General features: G+C 42.1%; 1 protein-coding gene across 1 annotated transcript; it reads left to right on the top strand.

Annotated features, from left to right (window-relative positions):
- Nucleotides 1–1,277: 1,277 nt before the first annotated feature.
- Nucleotides 1,278–19,336, top strand: LOC108094606. Its single transcript, XM_017195262.2, has 4 exons — nucleotides 1,278–1,785; nucleotides 16,055–18,698; nucleotides 18,823–18,956; nucleotides 19,155–19,336. The coding sequence occupies exons 1-4, from the start codon at nucleotides 1,783–1,785 to the stop codon at nucleotides 19,239–19,241; spliced, it is 2,868 nt and encodes a 955-aa protein (XP_017050751.1). The 5' UTR covers nucleotides 1,278–1,782; the 3' UTR covers nucleotides 19,242–19,336.
- The last annotated feature ends 186 nt before the right edge of the window (nucleotides 19,337–19,522 follow it).

The raw sequence follows: 19,522 nt of genomic DNA, 5'->3' as shown, positions 1-19,522 counted from the left end.
GAGTGTAGGTGCTCAAAGGGAATTGGAACTCTTAAGAAAGGCAAGTGGGAAAGTAGCAATTGCAAGTCACAAAGCAATCAAGACTCGATAATTTATAAACTAATTAACAATACGTACGTAAAATATGCCTTTTACTTTTGCAATTTACTTATTGATTTACTCAATGATTATTTATTTAGAAAAAAACATTTTTTATAAAAATAATTCTGAATCTAAATGTAAATCGGTTAAAAATGCAGTTTAAGTAATAATTATCTGGAACATAAACCAAAGCCTTGCGATTTGACTTCAGTGACTTTTGTGCATTAACTGCTGTTGAAAAATATCATTAAACCAACTAGACCTCTGGTTTCCTCTAACTAATTGTTTGGCAAAAAGGGTCACTTAATAAGTCCATTACTAAACTCTGATTTTCGTAACTCAAAGCAACGACCCAGTTTATTTGTTTTGTTTTCAGATGGAAAAGCCTTTTGGCACTATTTTTTAAACCTTGATCCCTGAGGGTCAAATGCTATCTTTTTGTTTGCTTATTACATAAATAATATATAAATATTAAAGAGAAGAAAATATTTTTGGGTGTGTATTTTAAAGCACTGTGTTCTAAATCTTTTCCATTTAAGCTAGGAGGTAACAACAATTATATAACTTTCTTACAAAAAGTATACAATATTTGTAAGACCTTTATGGTTTTTTTTAGTTGTTTAAAGACCCAAAAAGTATTTGTCAGCGATGTTCAAAATGTAAATGCTTGATAAACGGTATAACTTTTTATATTATCTATATATTGCATTTTGTTTTATTTGGCAGCAAAGAAAAAATATTTTCCATAGAGATCTCTAACTTTTTGCGTTATCATAGGATAAATCAGATATTTTTGGAAGCCTCTCCGAACCCGAGTTTAATTGGCAGTGTTGCAAGGGAGCCGTGCCCCCGAGCTCGAGTTGGGTTCCATTGGGCCTCCGATGACCCTTTTGACCAGATCTATACTTTTTCGGCTTAATGGCTGCTGCTGCTGCTGCTGCTGCTGCTGCGGATGCAAATGCCTCTGCCGCAGTCGTTGTCACAGATATTTGCAACATTTTGCATGTTGCCTTTGAGCGAATGCCGCTCACGTAGCAGACGCGTCACGATCACCGCTCTCACTCTCACTCCCTCGCTCGCTCTCTCTCCCTCTCTCTCTCACACTCTTTCTCTTCTATGGAAGCGGCACTCTCTCCCGACCGGCGGATCGCCTTACCTGCCGCATTTTCCACGGGCAGCGCTCAGTTCGTGGGCGCATGCGCGCATGTGCAGTCAGAGATTCAGATACTTGGCGGTGCTCGCTTCGATTCGTTTTCGAGTTTCATTTCGTTTCGCTCGTCGGCGGTTGGGAGTTCCGAGATCCAGTCGGAAGATATATGCCTGCTATATATGCCAGTGGTGTGCCGTGGTCGCCGCATCTTCACCAGCATCCCTGCGCGCAATAAAAGTGAAATTCAGTGACCCCCGCTAAAAATTGGCATTGCCAAAAATTACAATCAGCTTTTTTGTTTCGTTTTTTTGGTTTTTTGTTCGAGTGCTTCTCTCGCGTAGTGATTAATCGATCGATAAGTTGTTAAACAAATCGCCGGAGAAATTCAAAGGAATTTCACAGGTAGCCAGGGGGCAGTTTACCTGCTCGCCGGGGAAAATCCAAATCAATTTTCGGCGGAGAGGAGGAGTTCGACCTTCGAGGAGAAGGTGTGTGTTTGCAGCTCATCAGCAGCACCTGAGAATATTACCGAGAAGTCGTCTGTTCGGAAAATGGTAAGTGCAAGATCGAGTTGGAAAATTCAACATAAGATAAGTAAGCCGAAAGCGAGTTGCCAAGCCGAAATACTGAAGAACTCTTCACACGGAACCGCGGAATCGGGTTTACGAGCGCAGAAGAGGTCTCGTAGGTCAGGTTTGTTTTCTTCATTTCTCATTTTTTTTCGCTTCTGAAGCGAGGGAACCGGAGCGATTCTCGTTCCCCCGGAGCGGCGACGTTTTAGAATTTTTATTGCCACTTTTGTGGATGGAGATTGTGCGACGATATTTGGGCTATATCATCGCCTGTGGCTCGTTATCACTTTCGATGGGAGAAAGAAGACAATGGAAAGGGAAATCAGCCCAGATGGCCATATAGAAATATCTGGAAATGCGTATGCGTATAAAACCCAGAAAGTCTATACGGTTCTTTATGGCTCATCGCTTTCTAACTCAATTAGAATGTAAAGAACTTCTATTGTTTCCAACCCATATTCCAATCTTTGAGATGTTTTCATCTGATTAAGACATTCGATGCTTCTTGATAAACACAAAGATTGAACCTCAAAGAATAACTAAGAATTTTGGCACTCAAATATTTCGGCTGCGTTTCAGTATCTAAAACAATTTATTTAACTTTATATTAAGAAAAATAAAATCAGAAGTTGAAAATTGTTTGATTGATAGTAAACAACAATAGGGCAAAAAAATTGCAAATTGAATGACATATATTTCTCATCAAATTTCTAGCATTTAACATATTCTCGTAGACTGTATAATAATGACATTAAACCTAACATGGTTATTAATTACATATTAATCACGGACCGAGTCAAATCGAAGGCAAATACCAGGTTCAAATTACAGGGCAAAATCAATTAATATACACAAAGGCCCATTAGCCAATGATAACCGTAATGATCTCTCCCAAAAAAAGGCTGCAAATTGATCAATGATCGCGGCAAAATAGCCAATCAATCAATTCAATCCTCTCGTTTTGATCTTTTTGGCCAGATCATTGAGTTGCCAAATTGATGGCACAACGATCGTGATGCCGGTGCTCCAATAAAACACCGATTGCCCTTTCCCATGGACCCCAGATCACAGATACCAGATTCCAGATTTCGGATTTCAGATTAGATCGATTTGCGCCTGGGGGTTTATGATCATTACGCACCATATCGTCTGACAAATCGGATGGACCCGCGGGAACTTCGGCGGAATACCGATCATGGTCGACGGTCGACTGGATTGCGCAAGAGCCAGAAAATATTACGGCTAAGTGGATTACACACATGGCCAATTGGGTGGCGCAGGTAAAAACGCGTAACAGGTGCGCCGAGTGCATTTCAATTGTAATTGCGGTGTTCGCATTGTAATTGAAATCGAAAATCGAAAAAAGGCACTCTCTTTCGCTTTTGTCTTTCTGCCCGTTTGTGTTTTTTTTTTTATGTTTTTTATGTTTTTTTGTTTTGTGAATATATTTTCCGTTTGGAACCACGCGAGATGCATGACCAATATAGACGAATATGGGTATTATGCTCGGTACTTGTGTAAAGTATGCCACGTAATTGTAACAGACCCGAAATTTTGTGCAGAAATGGCATTGCCTTATTGTCTTTAGCCACCCACCGAATGTTCGGTGGTGTTCGGTTTAAATATATCATAGCACTTGGCCATCATCGTATCGCATTGTACATACCAAAAATGCCGCGGAAATTCCCATTGTGTAATTGTTGAATTGCATTTTATGAGGCGGCACTCTCATTATTCCCCGATTTTTGATACAATTTTTCTTTTGATTTTTGTCTACTTTTTATATTGTTATCTATGTGTTTGTATTTTTTTTTTATGTTTTATGGATCGTAAAAAGCAATAGGCAGCCAGGCATAAATGTGGCGACCACTGGAGCAGAGGGCCATCAAAGGGTTAAGGTGTCAATGACTGGTTAATGCGCTTCCCGCCATTACATAATCGCCTTCGATGACGGCAGCTTATAGTAATTCACCGGAGCCAACTGTCAACGCCTTAAGTAGAAAGAAGTAACAACGGCCATTTGTTGGTGCGATAATTCACATAATTGCCGAATTCACGGCAAGTGCATTTCAGCTTTGGAGGCGTCTCTATAAAACGCAATCGAAAAACGCCTCAATTTGCACCAACCAACCAGTCCTCCAATTTCTCGGTTGTCGAGTTAAGTGCAGCATATTGTTGCCTGGTTGCATTTCAATTAATTATGCACTCCATTTTATTAGTGATGAAGGGGTATTAAAAGTAGAGTCGATATGTCTGTTAAATAAATTGGAAAATAATTGTTTAATACAAGCTTTTAATTTATGTGTGGATACGCAATCAATTGTTGTTAGTGGAACACTACTTATTGTATATAATTTTGGATATTGAGAAAACCTTGTGCGCAAAAGAATAATATTTTAAGAACCCGTTCACTTGATCCAGAAATCACTGTGCATTACCAGATAGTTCATAAAGTTTAATCATTTAAAATTTAGTTTTCCAATATTTTAAAATTTGCTGCATTTGAACTAAAAATCTCTCTGAATTGATTTATTGCTAAACAAATTTTAAATTTCAATAATACTTTCCCCCAATCAGCTTAGCATTTTGCCAACTCACTTGCTTCCGTTTAGACTTGGGAAAGTACATTTCTTCTGGGCTTCCGTTTAACAAGAGAAATTGAAACCTTCTTTTTATGCAAATCGCCAGAAATCACAAATTCAAATTTCCCGAAGACTGTTTTCCGATCTCAGGCCGCCCGCTCAATTGTATAATGAGTTTATTTCACAAAACGAGAGCAGTTATGCGATTAATGGCGAGATATATGCGAGATATATGATTAGCGGATTACGCATACGCCGTGTGTTACATGCGCGGCACAGTGGACCAATTGAGGCAATGGCCGGCAATTAACGGGCCGAACCAAAACCATATAATATCTGTCTCGACCATCGCTTGGCAGCCACACTTAATTATAATTAAAAAATATTATCAGCCTTTGCTTTGTTGGGCAAGGGAACGAAAAAATCTGAAACGAAAAATAGGCTATAGTTTTAAATAATCAGTTGCAATTTCACTTCAATTTTAACGGCCCACGAAGAGTGTCAGATTATTTATGAGGCACGGTCGCAGACTCCGAAGACTTTCATAATTGGAGGCTGTCGTTTTCGGCAGAAGATGGCATTTTCTTTCCCACAGCGGCGGTGGCACGTCTAGATTTCCCCGAGACTCCATTTGCAGAACTTGCATAACGAAGCGAGAGAAGCAAGCCAGTGGGAAAATGCACCCAAAAATAATAAATAGATAAAGGGACGCGGCTAAAAGTCAAACAAGACCCCTTTATTTTTTTTTTTTGCTTTCTGGCTGACCAACGTAACTTAATTGGCGTCACTTAGGCCAGCGAACGATCTTAATTACCGCATGGACCAAAAAAAAAAAAAACAGGTGGTTGGGGGACAGGTGCTCGACTTTTTATGACCGACCCCCCCGGTCCCCCCGCTCAGAAAGAAAATAAAAAGAAAATAAAGAGCAAAGAAAACTCGCCCAACACGCAGCTGTAAAAGAAAAACAAAGGAAAATGCCTAGAAACAAAAGTGAACTTCAAGTCTAAGACAACAATGAGAGCAACTCCAACTCCAACAACAACAACAACCACTTTTACTTTTGTTTTCGTCCGAGCTAGTTTTTATTCAGCCAACTTCTTTCTTATTTGGCGTTTTCAACAGCCAAGTTCAGCGTCGGCGTTGCACAGTGGGTCAAGTTCTATTTGACAAGCTTTTGGGAGACCTAAAAAACTAATCTAACTCTCCTTTGATTTGATTAAACATGGCAATTAACACACAGCTCTTGTTTAATTTCATAGATTTATGGTAACATTCTTAGTTTATTCTGTGAAGGTCATAAAATACTTTTTTTTTTTTTAAGATGTTTGCAAATGGAACTGAAAACAAACCATCTATAATACTTGATTATCTATCAACATTATTATTTCTTTGAATTTCACATCAAATCTAATTTATGATTTTTTACACATCTATATTTGAAAAATTATACCTTTTGTGTTAATAGGACACTTTCCCATAAACAGCAGCATCTTCAGTACATTAAAGAGTGAACCCAATAAGTCTAATGAGTAACGATGCATTTCAATTATAATTTATTTCGTTACAATAGAGGAGTGGATTGTCTGGATTCGTTTCACGGTGGCTCAATTGCCCGCTAACCCACAAGGCAGGTCGCCGGAATACCGGCCATTTCCCCGCCGATCCCCGATCCCCGCTCCCCTCGATCCGTGCAAAAAGTGAAGCAAACTCGGAGCCGGTCGGAGCGGGCGGTCCAAAAGTTTTCAAGTGTATGGCTTGGGGGTTGAGGAAAAGGGGGAGGGGATTTCGGAGGGGGGTTTGTGGAGTGGAGCAGACCGGTTCTATGGGGGAAAAAAGAGGTTTCCAGGCGGAGGCAAGCTCACGTTGTCACACGACAATTACACGCAAGTGTTGAGAGTGAAGCGGCACGCCCCCCGCCCCCCTTTAACCCTCCTCCCCCTTCTCCACCCCTTTCGTCTTAAAACTCGGAGCGCGTGTGAAAAGCGCATAATTTTTGGACGCGGACAAATTTTCACTTTTTTCCCGAGCATCTCCTCGGCGATTCAAGTTTTTCCCTCCGCTCCTCCTTGGTTCGTTCGCTTTTCTTATTGTTGTGCCCCACGGTCACACCGAATCGGTGGAGATATATACATATATATAGGATTGGATCGGGTTAGACCTGTGGGTGAGTGGAGCGACAATGGAAAAAAAGAGGCAGCAATAAGGTCCACAATGCGCCGATTATGTTACCAATCTTGGGAATCGGTATTGTTGTTATTTGTGCTATTATTATTACTATTATGCCGGCTCCCTATTGCTTTTTACTCCACTTTTTACACGTGAATGGGGGAGAGATGGTGGAGAGATGGGGGATAAAGGCTGAAGGGTTGCCTATATCACTGCCAACTCTTAATGCAGGCAACTCTGGCCAATTATGGTTTTGCCTCGCCTTCGTCGTCTATTTGTTTTTCACTCGCTTTACTGCTTGATTTAAGATGGGACTCGATAATTTATGAGTAATTTGTCATATGTCTTTCATATTTGCACTGTTTTTCGTGTTAACACTTTTTGTTTGTTAGCTGGCCTGGCATTGGGATTTCGGAATGCCTTTTTATACCCTTTGCAGAGCAAAGGGTATTATAATTTTGGCCAGAAGTTTGCAACGCAGTGAAGGAGACACCTCAGACCCCATAAAGTATATATATTCTTGATCAGCATCACGATCTGAGTCGAAATACGTCTGTACGTCTGTCCGTCTGTCCGTCTGTCCGTCTGTCCGTCTGTCCGTCTGTCCTCCTGTCCGTTTCTGCCTAAACTAGTCTCTCAGTTTTAAAGCTATCTTGCTGAAACTTTCCTAAAAGATGTGTAGTTATTGCACGCAGTATATAAGTCGGAACGAGCCGGATCGGCCGACTATATCGGATAGCTCCCATACAAGAGGTCAAAAAAATAAAGGATAAAAAATTATTACGCCGTTGTTTTTGATCAGATCGACTTGAATTCTTCAAGATGGCGTTTTCTAACGGTTATTAAATTTCGGATTAAATTTTATCAAAATCGAATAACCCTATCATATAGCTGCCATAGGAAAGATCAAAAAATATATATAGAAATAATCGCAAAATAATCATAACGTTGTTGTTTTTTATTCCACGAGCATGATTTTTACAACATCGACTTTATAAACTACCCTTGAACCGAGAAAAAAATTTCATCAAAATCGGACGACTATATCATATAGCTGCCATATGAACAATAGTCGAAAATATGGAAAATTAATAGAAAAGTCGTCATAGCTTCGATGTTGTTAGCCTTTATGTATTTTGTTCGATATGTTTGATGACTGCAAGGGTATATAAGCTTCGGCTTGCCGAAGCTAGCTTCCTTTCTTGTTATTACAATTAACAGGACAATTATGAACAAGAAAAATTAATTAGTAAATATAGTACCAACATATATGCAAATAAAACTAAAAAGTATACTAATTAATCATTGTACTCAGCAGAACTAAAAAAAAAATAGCAAGGGGAAATAACCATAAATAATTGCAATCAACTTGTAATTTTTTTATTCGAGTAGAAATGACAATATCCAATAATATTCTTACAATATTAAGCTCCTAAGACAATTTTCCTTTTTGTTTTTTTTTCTGTAGAGATTTTTGCTTTGTGTATTAATAATTAAAGGTGTTTACTATCATTTAGGATATCGTAGGCAAAAAAGTTCGACAAAAACAGAGTGGAACAGCCTTCAGATTTCACTTTCATCCTTCCTTGTTTTGAGCAGATTTCCACATTATAGCCGTGGGACATTGTGCGTAAGCCAGGGAGCAGAAAGTCAGAAAGTGGTAATTGATCTCGCCAGACGAACAAGACCGCAATAATCGACTGCGGTCTTCCGGGACTCGGGATCGGGACTTAAGCTCCATTGTATTCGATTGGGATTGAGTTGGATTGACTGGATAGCTACATATATATATAGATGTATAGATGTATATGCAACTATTATGCAAAGTCGGTTACATCGCTGCGTTGCATTCGAGTCTCTCGTCGAATCGATGCGATCCGATGGTCGATGCAATGCACTAATTTGTTTATAATGACTGGTGAATGTGGAGCCATCGGGTTATGCGACAAACGCTGGGTGGAAACTTGTTAATTGCTCGCGTGCTGTCACAATTGCTGCCTATTCCGCATTGCGTCTGGTGCTCCTGTGCGATCATACTTACATACATATAGTATAAATATATATGTGTATGGTACATCATCATCAGTGCGCATTGCTCATCGCACAATTATGAGTGCAGGCAGCAGCCATGACAGACATTTCGCAAATGTCTTTTGGTATTTTCGGTGCCCCGATCCACTTCCATATCCACATCCACATCCATATTCACATCCAAATCCACAGCTGAATCTTTGAGCGTGGCGGGCGGAGCTAATCAAATTAGCCAGCTCCGTGAATTATCCGCATTCGAGTGAATCCGGGGGTCGTGACAAGGCCAATGACCACTTGGTACTTGGTCACTTGCCTACTTGTCCACTTTGTCGGTCGAGGTGAGACTCGGATTTCGGCAGCAGATCTCCGTGTGCAATTTTCATGTCGCACGGGATAGAGCCATCATACTTTTCGCCCGAATAATCAGTGGTTGCAAAGTGTGATTACAGCGACGCTTCGTCTTGTGTGCAACTTGATTTATTGGGGGAAACTACACACTTCAGATAATAACACTCTGAAGTGTAGAATGTTATGGCTCTTCTGTGGCATTGGTTTTTAACCATCCACCATAAACTGGTAGCAGGAGCATATTCAAATCGAAGATGCAGCTAACACTTAATCATCAGATAGGCAATAAACTTCATTAATTACATAGTTCAAAACAATTACTAACTGGTTTATGAAGATCATAAAAAATCAATTTTGAATAAGTGTTAAAGAGGTAAATCAGTAAAAAACAAAATATGATACTAAGCAAACTAAATTAACGTAATAAGATTAAAACCGACTGATTTATAAACTTTTCAATCGTGAATAAGTGATGTTCAAGAGATTATTAAATAACACCTGAATAAAGAACCAAATTAACGCTTTATAATACTGCAAAATTAACACGAGAGTTTTATGAAGAACTAAAAATCAGTGTCAATAGATACATTATATATAATATATATATATTATGTATATTATTATATATTATATTCTGTTTACCCTGAATCCAAGGTCCCAAAATGATTCTAATGACTAACTACGAGTGTAAATAAGGTCACACCACCGCGTACATATCAATTTCCTGCCCAGCGTCAACAAAAACTAATCAGCCAATTCAGTATATATACAACTCCGCATTAATCGTGGGCCATCTGATAGCCTCCTATATTATTCAACAGACACCTGTCCCGGGAATGAAAATGCTGACGGGCAGCGAGATAAGTTCCATTCATCGATAAAAGTCACTGCGAAAGTATTCGTAATTATAATTTGAGTTGTAAGTGGAAGGCGATAGAAACCCGGTGGTCAATAAGAAATATTGGTGAAACTAATTATTGATTGGCGACGTCTTCGCTGTCATCATGTCACTTGGCCATTTCGCGCAATTTGTCCCACATTTGCATACGTTTTGTGCCATTTCATTTGGAAAGAGTTGTCGCCAAGAAGTGGTTGAAATCTCCTCAAGCTCCAAACTCGAAACTCCAAACACCAACCACAACAGACGTTTCCGCCACGAATGATGACTCGGCCAACGTAAATAGTGAATAGTTAACAGTAAATACGGAAAACGATTTTCCATTGCCTGGAAAAGCGGAGAGACCAGACTGCCAACGAACGGTTGGCGAAACGAAGCGAAAGTGATAGCCGCGCGTTGGGCGCCACTTAATGGACCAGATAAATGCATCGATACGGGGCCAAGGCGTTACCTTTAGGGTGTAGGTTGTCACGATCGGTGGGATTGGGTAAACAATAGAATTGCACTGTGCAATCGTTGCATTAGGATCTGCCTCAAGTGATGTCGCACATGACAGCCAACCTGTGTCAGGTGCTACCACCACTTAATGTCAACACATCAGAAGGTGTCACGAAGATTTAAGTCAAATATTACCTTTAAAAATTTCTGTATTTCATATTAAGAGAGGATAACCCTGATCAAGGGTTATCAAGTTCTACCTGATAAAAACATTTATATAAATTCGTTTGCTTAAAGAAATATAACATACCATTTTAGCATGTGGCGTATACATATTGCAATATGTTTATATTGAAGACCTACTGATATAATTAAATATATAAAAAATACTTACTATAAATATACTTCCTGGATTTTAGTGAACGTGGATGTTAATTACCCAGGAATTGTTCACAAAATCGTACTTTAATACATAATACTTTAGCAATTCAATTGGATCGTGAAGTATTATACCCATATTTGAAAGCATTCCCCTAATTCATAGTTAAAACACAGCATTATATAATATTTAATCACCTTTTTTATTAATTGACCAACGTCTACTTTAGTGCAATTAAAAATAAAAATAATTTGAATAGTTTTCCTGATTTATGAATACATTTGAGAGATGCTTTTCGTGATGTTTTCCTGGTTTTCCCTGGATGAGCATGACCATTGACCAGCTGTGGCTTGGAAACCCAATAAATCTGAATGCATCTCCTCACGGGGTCACTTCTGGGGGCATAGCTGCCATCTCCATCTCCATCTGCATCCCCTCTTCCATCCCCGTATCCATATCTATATCCATATCCATCTGCATTTCCAACGCCACGTCCGCTGGCGGTTGACGACTTGCGGCCCATAAAAAAAAGGCATTTGTTGTTGCCATTACTTTGTTTTATTTTATTTATATTTTTTTTTTTTTTTTGTTGTTGTTGTTTTGTTTTTCTGGCTGCCTGTTTTCTTTTCCTTTTTGCAGTAATATTTTCAACGGCCGCATGCGATATGAGTATATTTTCATAATTAATTTCTTTGGCTTTTGTGTTGTGCAGAAGTGAAATATTGCTGCAAACACTCATGGTTTGCTGTTGTTTTTGTTGTTGTTTGGAAAACCTACTGCCGCTCTGTGACAGTTTTTTGTTGTTGTTGCGTTTTTCTTTTATTTTAATCCCCGCCCCGCTGAACAGCCGAAGATCCCCCAACTTTTATCGACAATTTCACTTTTGCGCAGCCGCAGAAGAGCGAAGATGCAGCTGGAAATAAAAAAAACCGGAGGAAAAAAATGGGATTCGCGAGGGGGGCAAGTCGGTATCTCATATGTGATGACGGGCCAACAATTGCGGTTTGGTTATTTGCCCCCAAAAATATTCCCAAGCACATTGTTGGATCGCGTGCAGTTCCCCGGATTTTCAGGGCCCCCATTTGTCAAACCCTATGGCTTTTGGGGCCCCGCGAGTCTCTTTTTTTTTCTTTTTTTTTTTTTTGCCATTTTCAAGTGCAAAGCCAAGGTTGCATGTGGCCGCGAATCCTCTCCGGCGGGAGTTGCTTTTATTATCGACACGAAACGAGTTTGCGGCCCTGTCTCCCTGCCTCGAGTTCCCAGAGTTCCGAGACCAAGACCAAGACCAAGCCACCCAGACCAGATCCAGACCCAGACTCTGGCTGGCGACTTCACTCGGAGAAAACAGTGCCAAAAACACAGCCCGAAGGGCTCAAATTATACTAAAACAACAAGAGACAAGCTGGCTTAAGAACTGAAGTACAGTCGAATTTACATAGCACGAAAAATTTGGTAATGTTACCTCAGTTTTATAAGGAGATAAACTCTTTCTGTAAAAGTTATTCAACTGGAAATAAGAGATAGTTCTATTCAAGTTCTATAACATATAATATGTTTGTTATTAAGATAACCTATTTCAAATAAAATTATGTATGCAGATCTTATACGCTTTTTTTAATTTATAAAAGTGTTTTGCATCAATAACACAGCCACACAAAAAAAAAAAAAATTTTCGGGCCCGGAGGTCAGACCATTTTTTCTATATGTTTTCAGGGTCGCTGAATCCGAATCCGAGGTCCAAAAAACGCCAGCACGTCGGGGTTCTGACATAACCTCACAAAACCTCACACAAAATTTTATTCGAGTCCGTGGGCCAGACCATGTTTATTATATGTGTTCAGGGCCCCTGCAGCCGAATCCGCGGTCTAAAAAACTCCAGAATGTCAGGGTTACGACATAACCTCAAAAACTTGATAAAATTTTTATTTTCCGAGTTCTGGGCTCAGACCATGTTTACCATATGTTTTTGGGGTCGCTGAATCCGAATCCGTTGTCTAAAAAACTCCAGGTTTTTTTGATGTTATGTCGTAACCCTGACATTCTGGAGTTTTTTAGACCTCAGATTCGGATTCAGCGACCATGAAAACATATAATAAACATGGTCTGACCCACGGACTCGAATATAATTTTGTGTGAGGTTTTTTGAGGTTATGTCAGAACCCTGACGTGCTGGCGTTTTTTGGACCTCGGATTCGGATTCAGCGACCCTGAAAACATATAGAAAACATGGTCTGACCTCCGGGCCCGAAAATTTTTTTTTTTTTGTGTGGCTGTGTAATTTTTATTTCCTTTTTTGTTTGAATCAAATGTTTGCAAATATTCTGCTAAAATTGCCAAAGTATTTATTTACATAGAGGGCTTTATAAACGAGCTAATTATTTGTAACCCATTTGCTACTGATGTAAAGTATAGTACAATTGAAATAAATATTTTCCGAGTGTAGGAGACGACTCCTCCATCCGTCAGCTGCTCGGTTGTTTGCCAACAGTTGCAGAATTTCACTTTCTTTTCAAATTGCGGCGACCTCGATTTATTGCCAACCCAGCGACATCGCCATGTGGACGAGGTGGATTCCAACCGAGTGGGATTGACTGGCAGTGGCTCTGGCTCTGGCTCAGAGTCTTTGGCATCGGCTTTGGTGGCATTAGTGGGCCCCCGCGGATCCGATCTGCCTTTGTTTTCTTGATGCCCATACCGCCAGTCGGCGGACTTAATTGAATTACGTTGGGTCCCAAAGAGCCAGCCAGCTTCTGCTTCTGCTTCTGCTCTGCTCAAGCTTCAGCTTTACGTGGAAGTATGAAGACTTGGATATCCCAAATAAGAGTCACTGAAACGGGCGGAATAAACACATAAAATAATAATAATTATGGGAAAGTGAACGCCCATTGTTGGCCCCTCAGCTGTCTCCGTTTTTGGCTGCTTATTGATAACTCACATTAATGAGAGCTAATTTTCACATAATTAGTTGCCGGCTCACTGGGGGACTGGGAAATGGGGTCTAGGGATCATGGCACTCCATTGACGACCATCTCTCCTCGATTTCTTTTGAAGATAGCACCCCTTTTACAAACAAGATTTGCATAGAAACCAACAAAAGATTGTAATTAGCAAAAAGATTTTAGCTTCTTCTACGGGTAGATAAAACAACAATTTTTAAATGAATCACAGTCGAAAGTAAGATAAATGTTTAAAAATACTTTGAATATTATTTTGAACAATTTAAATACAGTATAACAATTATTAATTTTCATTAATATTACAATTTTAAGCAAACAATTCCACAACATTGAGTGTGATAAATAGAGAAATTGTTAAAATTTGAAAACAACTTAAAATATAAATACAAAATTAAATACTTTTATAATTCTTTTTGCAGATTACAGACATCTGTAAATTTATTTGAATTAAATATGAAATATTACATTGCTATTAAAACCCACTTTAAATTCATTAATCCAATTATTTAAGCTCTGAAAAAAGTTTCTACATATTTGAAGAAACATAACACACATTCTCATTTAAAAGACAAAAATGAGTGTATTCCACCGATCAGAATCCTAATTCCCACACCTGAAATTTTCTCGTGATTTCTCGAAGACTTCCCACAATTTCGCAGATATCGGTTGACCTTCGGGCGACCTTGTGAGGGGGTGGCTCTGCGATGACCATCAGTCAGTTCGAATCGGATGCAGTGCAGCCAGCTGGCAATAAATCAGCGGACGATAATAATGGCCATAAATAATGGCAAATTGTCGTTTAGAGATGCACATAAGTGGAAAGGAAGTCATCACCCTGGATTTTTATGTATTTCGTTGCGGTTGAGCGTTTTTTTGTGTGGAAGGAAGTGAGTTGGTGAGGAAAGCGGAGAAGATGAAACTGGAGGGGGAAATGGGCGATGGCCAGTAGCTGATGGCCACTTACCTTGGCTAATTATCAATTTGGACAAGTGACCATCATCGACCCAACCCCAATCTTCCGAACCAACAAATCTGGAGAAAGTGGAGTCCAATTCTCAACCGCAATTGTTCACTGGAATGTTTTCATAAAATATTTCCCCAGTAATCTCAAAATTAATATATGAAACATTACATTTGTGGTTTATAGTTCCCAAAGTTAATGCGATTACGTTAGGAAGAAATACAAGAAATTATAAGTCCTAAAAATTTTTTATAAAAAAAAGTACGTTTTACAGAGATTTTGTGGTTAAGGAAGTAAAAAATGTAAAAAACAAATACTGACTTTTATGTCTCTCTTAAAAAAGTCCAATCCTTATTGGTTATAATGGGGTTATAGTTTCCACAAAATTACCAATCGATTAAAAATGTCAAAAATATCCCGGTTTAATAAAAATGTGGAGCCAATTTGGCAGTAATAAAAAAACTCAGCTAGACCAATTGCAAATTTTTCCGCAACTGAAATTTTCAGTTTAAGTGGAAAACTTTGCTTTTCGTTTATGATCATCCATAAAGGAGTTCCCATATTCCCCACTTGATAATTGGGTCTTTATCTCGCCACGACATATTTTATAGTTTAGTCAGCTTGTTTGCGTGGCGGGCACCGAAGTAATCATTTCGTGGAAGTCTTTCAATTTAAATGCCATTATCGTTGGTCTAAAACCTGATAGTGATTCGTTTCTTGCGTTATTCTACGACAATTGGAAAAGACAATAGCGAAGCCAGATGATCAGTAAATTGAGGGAAATTTACGCAATGTCAACTATTTGACTTGTGCTTTTATTTTAAAGTTAATTTGATATGTATACAGTAGATTAATAAAAAACAAACGCAATTTAAAAATCGGAAATATCGATGTTTTATTTTATCAAAACTTAATTGACCAACAAAAATTCAATTAAACATAATATTATATTTATTAAAAGAATATATTTCGGATTCGGTTTTTCGGTTTTAGAACAAAAAAATGGTTTTTATTTTTATTTTAGCTTATTAGCAAAATGATTAATTTATTGCAATTCGATAAAACTCATTATAACTAGTTTGAATGTAATATTATTTCGTTTGTTTCAATAATTAAAATTGTCCTTGTTGTGTGAACAACTCATTATTAATTAAATCCCCAAAAGGTAATTAAGTCTCGAATTTCTCCAAATGCTTAATTGTTTTTCGCTCGACCTTGTCATTTTGTTTTGTTTTTTCCTGGGTTTTCTCGATTTGCCAGTCCAACTGAACCAACTAAACCAACTTAACCAAACGAACTGGACCAACTGCCCCGACTGGTGGCACATCTTTCATCTCGGTGCGCAACCGGATTGCCTGCTCTCTATATTATATATCTATATATATATATCTGTATATCTGAAGCGTTGGCGTCTGGCCTGGATTTATGGGATGGAAAGTGAAATTTGACAGCTAATTGGATTAACTCCTTTCCTCTCTTCTTTTTTCGCAGGCTCTCCAAAGGCGAACGCGTTGCTTGAGCCTTCTCACCTTGGTTTTGGCCTCCAGCTTGACCATTGCCAGTTCACAAACTTTAACCAGAAGTGGAGGAGGCTCATCCCTGCCCGCCCAACCGGCGGATCATCTGGTGCCGCCACCACTTCCCGTTCCCCAAAGACTTTCCCACGCGGGTGCAGGATCTCCAGCGGTTGCCACATCCTCTGTGGCACCTTCCAATCCGGAGGCTGGCTTCATGACCCGCGTGGCCAGGTGGTTTGGCCTCGGCGGTGGTGGTGCTGGGGGTGGTGCTGGTCAGTCCACCAAGGATCAGCAGCTGAGTGGCAGCAATTCGCTGAGTTACGCTTATCCAAAGCCAGCTTCTGGTTTCGATGCGGGTGGCAAGCCCTGCAGTTTGTGCAACAAGTATCCCTGGGTGCCCATGGTGGGGCATGCTCCTCCGCACCAGCAGCAGCAGCAACAGCAACAGCAACAGTTGCAAGTGCAGCAGCAGCAACTGCAGCATATTCCGCAGCAACAATTGCAGCAAGTTACCCAGCAACAGTTGCAGCATGTTCCTCCGCAACAGCAACATTTGCAGCACGTTAACCCACAACAGCAGCAACTGCAGCACATTCCCTTGCAACAGCAACCTGCCACTTGGAACTTGCAGCAGCCCTTGGCCCAGGCATCCCAGCAACGCCAGCGAGCGGTGCAATTCCGTCCAGGTTCCAGCCAAGGTGTCTTCCTTCCATTGGCGGTGCCATTGCCGCCGCTTTATGGAGCCCAACCCTTCCGTCCGCCGAAGGAGAACGCCGTGGCCCAGTCGGAGGTGCGACCCGTTCCAGTCTCCCTGCCACGACCCACTGCTGCACCACCAGCTGCACAAACACCACCCAGTGGTTCCAGCAACTTCGAGATCGTGCAGAGCCACCAGGTGACGGACTTCGTGACCTCCGTGGAGTACCCAGCCACCTTTGTCCAATCGCATGCCATTGATTTGGGATCGAGTGGCAATCAGGGAAGTGGAATTGCGGCGGAGGAACCCCAGGTGGACATCAGCACGGTGCGGTATCAGCTGGAGGATCTGAGCAGTGGCCAAGTGCATCAGCATCTGCCCGCCTCCCAGTTGCTCACGGAGATTGGTCACTTTGCGGATAGCACCACGCAACCACCGCCGGCGGATAATTATCCAGCTGCCTCGTCGCAACAGCAATTGCAGCAGGAGGAGGATCAGGAGCAGGAGCAGGAGCAGAACTTCTACTACGCGGAGCAGTTCCCGGAGGAGACCAGCACCCTGGTGTACAGCACCACCACGGAGTTGCCACCCACCACCACGACGCCGGCTCCACCTCCATCCTCGCCCGCTGTGGAGTTGAATAACCACCTGGCTGCAGTGCAGCAGAACCACAATTTCCGTCAGGGAATCGGAAGGGGAAGGGAGACCCCAAAGCGACTGCTCGACTCACCGATTAACCATGCGGGTGGACGACCCTTTACCCGCGACCCCGCTGATCTGGGTTTCCGGGTGAGTCAGGTGTACACGCCCACGCAGCCACCCACGCCCACCTCCACCTATGGAGCCATCGATGCCAGTGGCCAGTTTGCGGGGATGTCGCCGCCGAGTCCGCAGCAGGTGATCATACCCTACACCACCAAGCAGAGGCCACGCCCCTTCGAGAGTTGGACGCCCACAAAGCAACACCACCAGGGTAATCACCCAGGGAACCACCAGGGTAACCACCATAACCATCACAGCAACGATCTGGAGGAGGAACCCCACGAACAGCAGGAGTCCAAGCTGGCCACGGCTACGGTTACGGCACCACCGAATGCCCGCCGCACCACCAAGTACCTCACCAAGATCCTGGCCTCCAACCTGAGGGAGCTGCTCAAGCGGGAGCGGGAAACGAAGAGGCAACCAGCCGGTCAGGTTTTGGGTGTGGACATCATGCGATTGCAGCACAACATCGATGGATGGACCGAGCAGGAGTACAATTCCCTTTCGCATCGACCCAGCACACCGACGATCCGGGGCAGGTCCAAGCACATCCCATCCGAGTACCTGACCACCACCACAACCACACCGCCGCCCATTTCGGTGGGTCACAGCCAGCGCCAATCGAAAACCACGCGAGGTGAGGGTTTCGAACTGGGCGGTGCTCCGCCCACCGATGCCGGGGATCTGTCCACCTCAATCAACAACCTGGAGCAACTGCATCTGCTTGGCGAACGGGGATCAAAGGGTTTCCAGCCCATCGACGATAATCGCCTGCACTTTGATTACTACGATGGTCAACATCGTCTAAGATCCACGCCAGCAATGAACACAAATCAAGGAAGTCCAGGGTTCACCACCACCACAGATGCACCACCCACCACCAGCACCACCTCAACGACGCCGGCGGTGGCACCGCTCTACGTGCGCAGCACTCCCACGCCCAAGGAGCTGTGGAACCAGGCCCAGGTGGCCATCCTGCCGCAAACCAACGAGAAGGTCTACGTGGTCACGCCGCAGCCGAGGCACCAGGAGCACCGCAGCCGGGAGGGCAAGGCGGAGAGCTTGAGGGAGGGGGAACGCCACGAGGCATCCGCGTCGGCACCCAGGCCAGTTTACCAGACGCCAGCGCCCCGGTTTCCACGGATGCGACCCACTCCAGGTAAGATGAAGTGGTGAACTCTACTTCTTTTACTATATTCTTCATACAATTTGGTCCTAAAGCCAAGGATAAGCTGGAATTTATCCACTAAAAACTTACCTATTGTTTTATCCAATCCCGTTAGCTGGCGAAGTGAAGTCGGCCACGCCCACCAGTTCGTCGCAGGTGCGCAACTATACGCCGGATATCTTCGGGCTGATGGGACTGTCATCCTACGTGCCCGCGGAGCCCGTGGAGATAATCGATGGAAATTCCAAAGTAAATCGCAACTCACCTCGTCTAGACATGTAATCGAGCTTCTTTCTTGTCTCCACCGCACTCCACACCATCCATCGCCCCCACATTCACCACGCATTACACTGCACTAACGGAACAACAACCAATCGAACTCACCATATTCATTGCACTTCATGAACTTCACCACTTACACTTGCATACATACACACACCACCACAGGTCAACACGATTGTGACGGCAGCGCCGACGGCGGCTGCGCTGCAGCGACCAACAGCGCGGTCAACGATGTCGCCTTCGCCAAGATAGAGGTCGGACCAAGGTCAAATCCGAGCCTCATCCTCCTGCCCACACCTATTGTAATATATTTCCCCCGCCACCCCGCCCCTTACGGCCACATCCACAGCCAACCGCGATAACAAAAGCAAGACGAAGGACCAAGGATGCAATAACCTAGATTTAGAGCCAAGTCCTTGGAAGTGCTACGATAAGAGATCCCGATTCCGATTCCGATATCGATTTCGATTCCGATCCCGAATCAATGTTAGAGTATTTCGCATTTGGTAGCTTTATAAACCAGTAGAAGAGCA

This window comes from Drosophila ficusphila, unplaced genomic scaffold (assembly GCF_018152265.1).
Source record: "Drosophila ficusphila isolate 14025-0441.05 unplaced genomic scaffold, ASM1815226v1 contig_198, whole genome shotgun sequence".
Taxonomy (NCBI): Eukaryota; Metazoa; Arthropoda; class Insecta; order Diptera; family Drosophilidae; genus Drosophila; species Drosophila ficusphila.
This window is presented reverse-complemented; position numbering and strand designations above follow the sequence as displayed.

What these genes read in the sequence shown, in the direction of transcription:
- LOC108094606 (XM_017195262.2), top strand. An exon ending in ACGGATGCGACCCACTCCAG is followed by an intron (nt 18,699 to 18,822) that starts GTAAGATGAAGT and finishes CAATCCCGTTAG; the next exon opens with CTGGCGAAGTGAAGTCGGCC. An exon ending in TAATCGATGGAAATTCCAAA is followed by an intron (nt 18,957 to 19,154) that starts GTAAATCGCAAC and finishes ACACCACCACAG; the next exon opens with GTCAACACGATTGTGACGGC.